Raw genomic sequence first — 11,744 nt, forward strand, 5'->3', positions numbered from 1 at the left:
CTGTTCGTTAATGCCTTGTCTTATGCTGACAAATATTTTCACTGGTGCTAAGTGATAAGAAAAGTGATGTGCTGGTTTCATAGGCAGGTCCGTCTCAGAGTGGGCATATTTCAAGCCTGAAGCTCTTCTTGGTCCCAGGCTGTATGGCCTGAATCTGCTGAACTGGGCAGACCACTGAGGGCTTGCTATATGGGCCAAAAATGGATTGTATTTGGGCACAGGTTTAAACACACTCTGAATCCTTTGCACACTCTGAAGAAACCATCTTTGCCTGACTGATGCCTACTCTTGAGTGTGATAGTCAGACAGTCTTGAAGAAAATATCCTAGGAACAAGGCTTGAACAACAGAAACAATTTCTCCTTATGGCTTTCAGTCATGCCTTCTGCTTCGACAGCAATGGGAGATGGAGGAAGAAGGAATAGAATGAAAATAATGAAAGCCAGGATAGCACCTAAACCATCAGATTCCTCCACACACAGTGACTGGAACAGAGAGGAAAAAAAAATGTGAGAGAGAACTGGAAAGGGCAATTTTCTCTCTGCTGTGCATAGCAAGACCAAACAACACGTGACACGTGTCTACATTAGCGTTTTAGCTCAGATTAGGAGAGTGCTCTCTGTAGCCCCTGTTAGAATATGTTAAATCTGTTAGAATATGATGGGTAGATTAAACAGATTCTCACCAGCCCCGTTTTTCCAGGGACTGGTTTTAGCAACCCTTAGACTGACTGAGAGGCTCCTAAAGACAAAAGGATCCTCTACTATACTCTTGGAGGATGACAAACTTACTAAATTAGTGTTTATAGTCATGCAGGTATTCCCCCTGCTCTTCTCTTCATCTTGGGAAAAACTGCTCACACCTTACTTTCCACTTCTTTCCTTGTCATACTTTAGCCAACTCCTGGATCCAAAATCTCATACATTCTTGTGGCCCTTTGTCTGGCTCTGGAGAAACACACCCTCACAAGCTGATGAAATTGTCTGTCTTCTTCTGGATGTGGCAGGGAGCTAAAAGGATGATTCCCTTTGCTGTGAAGAAAGCCACTTCCTGTGAGAGCAGAACATTGCTTATGAAAGTGTGACTCATCGTGATGCACTTTTATTGAAATACCGCCAAACAACAGAGTCTCATCAAACTACGTTAAGCTGTTGCCTTGGCAAACCAGATTGAGACGTGCTACGATTAATACTTTTTCCTCAGCCTTGTATGCTTCAAATTCACGTTTCTTAGTCAAATGGCAACTGATAATTTGTTGCTCCATTTATTTTGCAAGAGGAGGGGTTCTTCCTGTAGCACGCTACGTGTGGTATATGGTCAATTTAGGGAGGAAAGAATCTCTCTGAGCTCTGAATCATAGCTGAAAGTTTTGAAAACGAAACTGGATGGCTTCACTGAAGCAAATTAAGAACTCTCACCTGATCCTTTAAAGTGTCTCAGCTACTGCTTCTGCATTTAAGAAGCAGTTAAAGAAGAGCCAATGGACAGTAACCTCCAACTCTCCAGCTGTGTCAGAGTGTCAAGTGAATAGATCACAGCCCTAGCATTCATGTCCTCAAGTGCAGAGCATATGATTACTATGGTAGATTCAGGGGTAACCCATTTGCTAGAAATAGCCATAATCCCAGCAGACATCCCTACACAATTACAGCTTTCTGTGCTGACCATGTCTATGTTAAGCAAACTTAACCATCTCTTGCCTGATTTATAATATATATAATTCTATATATAGATGATAGACTATAGATAGACGTTTACTCGTGTGTGTGTGATGTATTTATTATTCCAATCATCATTTTTGTGCTTCCTTGAATGGTAGAATTACAAATATGCAATATAAGAGCTGGTCTAGTATCAGCAGAGTTAGGTAATATCAACCTAGATGAAAATGATATTGTCAGCATATGGCATAACTTCAGTGTTGCAGTTTTGCTGCAGTCAGATGCAACGTAAGAGCTGGTCTAAGTGTCAGCAGAGTTAGGTAATATCAAACTAGATGAAAATGATATTAGCTATACAGGATAACTTTAAGTTATGCCAAAACTTTGAGTTTCTACTGAAGTTGAACTCATTCTCTCATTCCCTCCTTCCCCTCAACATCCAGAAGGTTTGAATAAGAGCATCATGATCAGGCCTGACGTGGCAGACTGACTGGAGAGGCTTCACATTTCATATTTCACATATTACTGCAGAGAGCCGGTTGCATGTTAGTCTCTGCGAGTGGTGCTAGTTCAGTCTGATGAGGCTAAGGGGCAGGAGAGCCTGGTATTTATCCTTTCGCGTAGCTTCGTAGAGCTCAAGAGGACACTGAACGTACCGATGACTTGCATGGGTGGCTCCACATCCGCTGTGGCTTCTTCCAACAGTGACAGCAGTTTGGCTGATACTTGATGGACCGATTCAATGTTGCTGAACAAGCCCTCGACATCAAAGCGAACAATCTAATGGAACAGATAAATATTAAGCAGCTACTGACAAAGGATAAGGAAGGAAGGACCCTGTGTATTATAGACCTTCCCTTGCTGAGCCTTGAGTGTTCAACATTCCAGGAAACACCCTTTCTGCAAACCTTCATATAAACATCCTCCTTGTGACTTCAAGGACACATATACAATTTTCAGATTAGTATAACAAAAGGTATTTTATCAAGGGATTTTAACCTTATTTTGAACTACTCCTAATCTGAATGTGTCTACCTAAGAAGGAAATAAATATTGTCATCTGAATAAAGAAAAGATCTTTAGCTGGCTTAAAAAATGTTTATTTATTTTCCCATAGAGAAGAAGACTAGTTGCAGAGGTTTTGATTCCCTGATTACCAGTTGCTTCTAGAGGCTGCATGACCTGCTACATAAATTGAGACCTGGGTGAGTTGATGTCAGGTATTAAGCATGTAGACTTTCAACAGATGGTGGTACCATTTGAAATTAGTTGTCCTATAAAGCCAAAAGGACAATCAAGACCATAAAATTTCCACTAAAATATACAGATTTACAATTATAGGCATTAACATAATCAAAGAAGTTTTCCACAGAGACTGACTTCAGTGACTTCAGTGAATTGCACCTGTTTATACCAACAGAAAATTTGGCTCTGTATGCCTTTTCATTTTAAAGTAAATATATGTATATACATATTTCAGAACTCACACTTTTCATACATCAATAATTAATAATTTCCATGCACAGCAGGGCAATAATTAATATTTGGGCACAATTGGAGATATGATAATTATTATAGGGACTTAACTAATTTTTATCCTTTTTAAAATATGAAACAAATTCATTGCTCCGTCATTTTTTTAAATACTATCCATCTATAAATGCATTCCAAACTTCCCAATAAGGTAGTTTACCCTAGAGGCAGTCTTAAAACCGTGTAACATTCTTGAAAGGCTTTAATAATGCAAAAGTTTTTAAATTAAGACAGTTATAATCTTTTAAATTACTTTCCTGGATACATCTATCAAAAGACTTCTGATTTCTGCTCCAGCATAATGTTTACAAAGTATCTGGAAAGATATTGTGCATATATTTGCTTATACACATATCGCCATATGGTGACAAAGGACAGAATCAGGATGTGTGTTTTCACTTGGCTTGGAAGGAGCAAAGGAATACAGCAAGCTCGTTCAAAATCCAATGTTCTACTTCGTGCTGGCCAGGCCAAGGAAGGAGTCAAGTGCAGAATACTCCTAAGTGGATGAGCAAGTAAGGAGGAAAAAGAAGTCAAGAAGTCCTTAAAATTACCCATACAGATGCCAGCTCTGCTGAAAATAGGTTGGAACAGACTCTGTTAAGCCTTTTTTTTTTCTTTTTTAAAAGAAAATGTTGCAGGAGCTTAAATAGCATGGGCTTCAACTGATCACAGAGTTTCCCAAAGAAGCAGGGTCAATGTAGGGCCAATGCCTTGTAAAGACACTTCAACCCATGCACTGATACTGTGTGACCGTCATAAGGCAGCATATATAAAAAACACTTGGTTAAAAACCTGTTTAAAAAAAGATTCTTATTCTGCATTAGCAACAGATACCATACGCACAGCCTTTACCGATCCTATGTTGCAGCTCCACAAGCATAAATCTTTCTCTGGACAACCTCTTCTGTTCCTAGCTTGTGACTGCACAGCTTTTCTGAAATTGCAATATTATTGGGGAAAAGATGCTCTTTGAAGTCTCAGCTAGAAAGGAAAGTGGCTACCATTGGCCCATAAGCCATTTTGCCTGAAAGATCATTTCTGAGATATCCTTCTAAAACTTAGCTTTGCTGAGTAAGATGCAAATCTCACTGGGCTGTCTGATATTCTCACCATAGCTGTCTGAGAAGCTGAGTGAAGCCACCTTGGAGACTGAATTTAACCTTGATGTGGAGATCTATACTATTCCAGGCAGTTATCAAGGGAAATATTTGCTGTTGCAAAAAAAAGCAGTTGATACTGCTTTTGGACATGGCAGTTACGGTGTGCCAGGGCATGGTACCAGGGTGATGATTGCCCAGCATCCTATACTGCAGCATGGAGAAGCCTGAGCTCCTATTTCAGTCCAGGCCTAATAAAAAGCTTAATAAAAATGGGAATAAAAAGAGGTGGGGTCTCGGTTGCTCTCAAGGAAAGCGTGTTTCTGCAGACCCCCGGAGTGCTGGCACGTGCCCTTTCCTTGCTGGCTCTCTGCCCGCTGCCGGCACCGTGACACTCGCGCTGACATTTGCGCTTGCATTCGGTTCCTCTGCAAACAGATGGTGGGTGAATTCAGACCGTGGCGTCACCACCTCGTCCTCCGCCCCCGGTGCTTACCTGCGTGTTTCGCAGAGGCTGAATCACTTCCCTGATGCAGAGATCCAGGTCATTGATATAGTCCTTTTCTGTCTGTATCAGCTCTGCGATGATTTTCACCCTCTTGGCCATCATCTGCCTGGCAACTTGTTCTTCATTCTCCTGGGGAGAGGTGGTGGAGGAGCACGACCCAGCCTGTGGGGCCATTTTTTCTGTTAAAAAGAGAATGTAGAGGAGGGTCAGGACTCTGTCATCCTCACCTGCTTGCTGATACAAAGGACTCAAAGCCCCTTTCTCCCTGGCTCTGCTTTCTCCTCTCAAAGAAAACCTATCACGGGACACCTCTGCTTGAATCTTGCACACACAGGCAGATCTTTTCCATGGAGCATAAGATAGATGCTTGTCATGCTGAAATCCAGGCGGGTTTGTACCCCACATTCCCTTCTGTTCCTTTGAAAATACAGCCTCAGCCTAAAGTCTGTTATGATTTGTAAGGTAGGATAGTAACTATGCTCCTGTGAAGGAAACTTAGGTGTTTACCACACCTAAGTTGCACTGGAATAATCTTTTCCCTGCAAAATGCAATGTTGAGGTCTGTTTATGGGAGGCTGAGGCCTGTAAGTACTGGAAGATGCTCTTTCAGATGATAATAACGATAGTAATGATGGCAATAGAACTTGTAATTTTGTTCGAAAGAATCTATTTGAAAGAGATAAAGGAATGACAGGAGAAAAAGGGAAAATCTTTAAAGACTGATAATATTTCTTGGGACATAAGAGATCATTGGGATCAGGATAATCTTAACTGTTTTTTTATGCTTAACATCTAGAATACCTGTTTTGTTCTAAAATCAAGAAAATGCAAGAGAATCTTCTACAAACTGATAGTTTGTACATGTTAGAGGACCTGGGACCAGCCTGCTTCTCTGTGATGACCATCTTCCCTTTTGCTGACTCATTAGCCGCTCTGCAGACACTTGCACCACCTGTGTGAAGGGCACAACATTTTATGTGCCTGTACTGCCAATCTGCATATTTTTCACTGGGCAAAACACTAAAAGCAAGCAAAAAAAAACCAGCAGATATTCTGGTATTTTACTGCCAGCCACAAGATGGTGCAGAGCACCAGCAAAGATGGACACAACATCACTGTTTTCATCCCTGCATTACCCGGATTGACAGCCCGGGGTTTCCTGCTTGGCGACAACAGATGGGAATCTTTGAGGATGAAGATGAGGCGTCACCTTCTTGTGGGAAGCGTCTTGCACGCGGGGCCTCTCGCGAGCAGCAGCCCGTGCTCTGCCAGCTGGTAGCCGGCACTGCGTGTCTTGCCCTTGTGGAGTGGATGTTCAAGGGCACGGCCACGGGCGCGCAGGGAGCGTCGCGGCCACCAGGCCACGAAGGGCAAGGCCACAGGTTGATGGCCTGGAGCTGGACGGCGAAGGAAACCAAGCGACTTGCGAGAGAGAGGGCTCGGAGCCGTCATCCCCCGAGAGCGGTCAACGCTATCAAACCACTGCTTCATCCTCAGCCCCTTTCATAATTACGCTGACCACTGAAACTCAGACAGGACGGTTTGGTTATTAGTATAATGAAGGCACAGAGGTTTTCTCCCCAAGCTCCTACATCAACGTGACAAGGTGTTTTCCCCTCCCCAGGGCCTGGGCTAACATCTCAGCTGGATCCTGCTCCAACGAGCACCTGATGGAGCGCCCGTTGGCATCGCGCCCCCGCCGCAGTGCTCACCCCCCAAAGATGTGGGGCAGTGGGAGGCACAAACTGTCCTTACTTTGGTGTAAAGGAGAGTAAAAGAAGTACTGCTACCATAGCATGGCTCCCTCCAAGCAATGTCCTGCCAGAACCTCAAAATCCGACCTCCGTGTCAGCTGCATGCATGCTAAAATGTAGAGTAACTACCTCTAAAATTGTGGTATGTAGCCACACTCATAAACTTGCAATGAACCACATAACCATCCATTTCCGTACCAAAACCAATATTTTTAATTCAGATCAGGCGTGAAACAGTGCTTGCGCATGCACACATGTACACGTGAGAGTTTCACAGGATAATTCCCAGGAAGTGCACAGAGGACAGGACCAACTGGAAGATCCTGGAAGTGCTGCTTGGCCTTCGCCGCAGCACTGTTGTGATGCTCTGTACAGGGGCTTTCTAACCTTCTCCACTGAGGGCATAATCTGAACAAAATAAAGCCGGTGCATCCCACTCCGGGCTCCAAGTTGCAATTCCGAGAGTGGCTGTTCTTTCAGGTTTATGTCATTACATTGCCTTGATCAAATCTGATACCTGAATTATGTCAAGGCCCATCTATTACCCTTATTGCGTGATAGATAATAATGCCAGGAAATAAAAACTATTCTCAACAGGAAGAAATAACTATGAGAAATATCAAGAAGATGCTGTTTCCGCACAGAAAACATGCTTTTCAGTAAATGTATCCTTTTGTTAAAAGTAATATAATTTTCCATTTTACTCAATATGTTCACTTTTTCATTTTAGACATGCCAGTCTCTATAGAATGCAAGAGCAAGATATTGAAGTGATGACTACAGCCAAAACCTATGATTTTATGTTCAGGCAATTGCTTTTGACCAGTTCGAGAACATTAGTAGCTCGCTGAAATCCTTGTGGAATGAGGGGAAGTTTAATGAATGCAGAAACATCAAGTGCATATTTGGAATATAAGTAGGCTTGTTTCTACCTGTTATGAGTACTAACAGCCAAGCCATTTGAGAGAGGATTAGCAAGAAGAGACTTTGCTGAGGCTTAACCATTCCAGTAAGAATTTGGCTGATTTGTCCCTGGAGATGCCAGATTTAGGGGAAGAAAAAAAAAAAAAAAAAAAAAAGCTTTTTGAATGGTTGAGTGGTTTATTGATCAATCATGTCTTAAGATCAGTTTACAGAAATGCAGTTGCTACTTTCAATAGACACAAAAATACATAGGAAACCGTAGCTTTGCAGAGCTTTGCAGCATTAGTTTGCAATGGTTGCCTTGCTCCAGGACTTCGCTTTGGTGGGGAAAAGGCAGCCAGTAACTTTGGCTTTTCTTTTCAGCTACTGAAGGACACAGCTTTAGGCACACAACACAAGAGGTTTCTATGCAATTACATGGCCATGGACAAAGCAGCTACACAAGTTAGAAAAACAAAAAAAAATTGAAAGCATGAAGTCTCCAAACAGCCCCCAGATGGAGACATCCAGCAACACAACAGGCGCACGGAGGAAGAGCGGCTGCAACGTGGGAAACCGCAATGGAAGCGAAGCCGCTGGCCCGGGGTACGGCTGCAGATCCACCGGCGTCGGCACCGCGCGCGGAACCGGCCGCTCCGTTACGCGAGCGGCGTTTCGAGGCCTCGGGAGGAAGGCAAGCTCTGCGCTCGCACCACGTGGAAAGGGGAATTTGGCCTGGCACGTGGGAGCAGGGTGAAAGCAGGAGTTATCACCCCATGGCAAACGAACTACAAGGTTCCTGTGTTGTCACGTGTGAAATCAGAGTCTCCAACACCTTTGATAAAATTATTCTTCTGCAGAAGCAAGTCCTCAGATAGCCTGTACCCCCAGATAACCTGGAGATTACGCATGGGAATGTACACCATTTTTTATCAGGTGGCTTCGCCAGTCTTGCACACAATTATTGCGGCGCGAACTGGAAGAACTCACACCTAGGCACGCAAATAGAGAAGGACTGAGCGGGGCAGTGGATAAGCATCCTTTTCTTTACTTCCACACACATATAACAGCAGTATTGTTCAGGAGCAGGACTTTTGCATGTAAGCTGTGGTTAGACATGCAAAAAGCCTCTTTTTTTGAATATAGGAGGAGCATGTTGCAGGATCAGAAAGACCTTGCACCAGTCTTCCGGGGCAACAGACTTTCTCCCAGCATCAACACTGGAGACTTGCAATTAGGTCATTCAATCTTTGATCCCCCCCCTTTTTTTTTTTTTTTTTTTTGGTTCTGTAAAATATAGAAAATATTTACATTCAATGCGCAAGGTCGTTCTTCCAATTCCTTGACAGCAACTGCTTTAACTACACGTGTGCTAACAGGACTACAGAGAGCTCCCATGGACCCCAGCGGAAGGGAAGAAACTCATCATCATCATCATCATCACCATCATCATCATCACCATCACCGCAGTCATTGGAGGCCGCCCTTGCTGTCAGCGGCCCCTCTCGCAGGCAGGCAGCTCCCACGCCGCCCAGCACCCCGAGGCCGGCAGGGCCCCCGCCACAGCCCCTGTGACCACATCACAAGGTTTGCCGTGGGCTAGCCGTGTAGCGTGGGGAGCCACAAAGTATTTTGGTTAATATAGCTCAGGAAAGGATCCCTAGTCCTCTGTGGGCCCTAGTCTTCTCTCCCTTAGCCCAGCTGTTGTTGCAGTCCCTAGGAGTTCTCTTTAGAGAAGTGATGCTTCCATCCGGCTGATGGAAAAGATACGTAGAACACAGATATATATGGCTTGATCCAGGTATTCCTGGACCAAGAATAAATCTGCAAGAATAAGATCCAAGAATGAAAATACAGTCTGGTATGACTGTCTCATTAAGCTGCCATTGGATAGTAATGCTTTATGTCACCCTGATCTCAAATGAGGCTGACAGTACCTAGTTACCCACAGGGTGAACTGGGAAAAAAAAAAAAAGCTCTAATGTTTGCCAAGCCATTCCAGGATATAATGGTTACTTTGCACCTTGTTTCCTCTTTAAAAACGAGTAAAAGCTGGAAGCCTCAAGGTCCATTCACACCAGATAAGGTGGAGAAGGGGTACTCTGCAGATAGGAGGGGTAACTAAACACAGAGCTTTCCAAACAATTCACATGGGAAGCAAGGACAAATTACTGCTGTTTGTATCTTTTTGCAAAACATTTACCCTTTTGGGTGATCAGGGCCTCTGGACCTGGAGATACCCAGCAGTCCGTTTATGCCACCAACAGAGCTGCATGGTTTTCTTACCAAAACTGAAGAATTTAAATGCTTTGTGCCAGCACAAACACTTCCCTTATCTTGAAGTAAACTGGCTCTGCTAGTAAGAAAAATGGGGAAGATAAAGGCCTGCAGGCGTAGCACATCATCAGTGTTGGTGGGTAACACATTAGGCCTGCGATCCATGATCATTACTATCAGATGCAGGCACATCTGGCTCACCCAAATGGGATCCAGATCAGGCCTTGGCACAGCCCTGCATTTCTTTCTGTTGATACAGTGAGCTCAAGGCAGAGGAATTTCTATTGGCTGTAGATTTTTACTGCGAGGATAAACGACTCCTAATCCAATATAAAGCCCGCAGGTACCTTGTTAACCCATCAACATTTTTCTTAACAAATGTGCCTAAGCAGAGGGAGCCTGTGGCAGACCAGAGCAGCCACAGCAGCCTTCAGCTGGTGGCAGGAGCCGTAAAGCCGGATTTACCATCTCCTTGGATGGCTGCCATAAACATAACCTCGCACTGCCGTGACTGCGCTGGCTTCCCCGCCTCCTGTGCTCCTGATTTTGAACAGGGGACATTCGGGGTGCGAATATGGAAGACTCAATACGGCAAAATCTCCTGCTTTTTGTGGGATCCCATTCCAGGCACCACATCGCTTTGCTGGACCTCTGAATTACCTCACCAGGGCAACCCCGTCACGAGTACAGCTGCTCTTCTGCAGGATCAAATGCATTTGCGACAGGGCCTTGCCTGTCCAGCCACATTAATCCCTGCTTACACCCCAGAAGTCCTCCAGTGGGGGCTTTCAGTGCAGGCCAGACTTAACGGAGGATTTCTCATAGTCTTATTGATTAGCTATCGCTAGGAAGGAATCAGGTAATCAATGAACCTCTTTGTTGTTTTCAACCAATGCGGCCCCCATATAAATCGCATTATTTTCTGTTTTATTATTTCATTTTCTGCTTTTATTGTCTCTCTGAAGGAATGCTATTTCCTAATTAAATGCATCAAAGCCATAATATAGTAACCTGAAGTATATTACTATTTTATTTCCCAATAAAGGATTATTGCCACGAGAGTGACTGTCGCTAGGCGCTTTATGTCTCTATTAGTAATGAATGTTTATATTATAATATTACACAAAACCCTCATTTACGATGGTATCAGGGTTTAAGAACCTGAAAGCCCACGGAAATTAGTCTGTCTGTGTTCCAGAGCGCTCCTGGAAATAGCCATGCACATTTTTTCCCTGCTTTTGCTCAATTTATGGCATTGCATTTAATTTTTGATTGACAGGTTCGTAGCTGGCATAATTTGACCATTTCTGGCCCTGATGCGATTTGGGCATTGGAAAAGACGCGCTCTTTGTCACGGTACGGTTTGAATCAGCAGAGACATTAAATGCGGGCGTCGAGGTCCCACTGCAGCCCGGCGCGCAACGCGACGCTCCCCGGTACCTTGCAGCCTCTGGCTGTACTCCGTCCTGTCCGACTGACTCCTGCGCAAGGTGCCGTGGTCCCCACCGGCAGCGCTCTCCACCACGGGCTCCGTCCTCCTCCTCTCCCCCAGGTACAGCTTGTGCCGCAGCAGGGCCAGGTTCCTCTTGCGGGCCGCGGGGCAGTCCCCGCTCGCCATGCCGGGCCCTGCCTCGGAGCAGAGCCCGCCGAGGTGGCCGGGGCCTGCGGGACGGCTGCCCACGCGGCCGGCGTGTGGGGCTGCGGGCCCGGCCCTGCCACCTGTGCCGCGCGGCTCCACCCCCGGCCAGCAAACGCCCCGGGCAGCCTGTGCCTTCACCTGCCCTGCGCGCGAGCTGGCCCCGAGCCTGCGCGCCCGCGGGGCTCCAGCCTGAGGGCTTCATCGGAGGCCGCCGGGCCCAAAGGGGAAGCAGGGGGCAAGAGCAGGAGGAGAAGTGGCTGGGCACGAGGCCACGCGCTGCCCCCTGCGCCGCTCCCAGCGTCTGCCCTTGCACCTCCCAAGCTCCTGGTCCCACCGAGGGCTGCACCGCAGGCTGGAAACTCCTGATCTG

The 11,744-nt window shown here is 45.4% G+C and overlaps 1 protein-coding gene across 1 annotated transcript in view; it reads right to left on the reverse strand.

Annotated features, from left to right (window-relative positions):
- Window positions 1-11,368, reverse strand: part of ARHGEF38 (Rho guanine nucleotide exchange factor 38) — a 30,504-nt gene extending 19,136 nt beyond the window's left edge. Inside the window, exons 1-3 of the mRNA XM_010223558.2 lie at window positions 11,176-11,368; window positions 4,790-4,980; window positions 2,317-2,440 (exon numbers count right to left, since the gene is read on the reverse strand). Coding sequence (XP_010221860.2) covers window positions 2,317-2,440; window positions 4,790-4,980; window positions 11,176-11,353 — 493 coding nt within the window. The 5' untranslated portion in view covers window positions 11,354-11,368. The remainder of the gene's footprint in view (window positions 1-2,316; window positions 2,441-4,789; window positions 4,981-11,175) is intronic.
- Window positions 11,369-11,744: the final 376 nt, after the last annotated feature.

This window comes from Tinamus guttatus, unplaced genomic scaffold (genome assembly GCF_059628265.1).
Source record: "Tinamus guttatus ecotype Peru unplaced genomic scaffold, ASM5962826v1 Tinamus_guttatus_pri_ptg000202l, whole genome shotgun sequence".
Classification (NCBI taxonomy): domain Eukaryota; kingdom Metazoa; phylum Chordata; class Aves; order Tinamiformes; family Tinamidae; genus Tinamus; species Tinamus guttatus.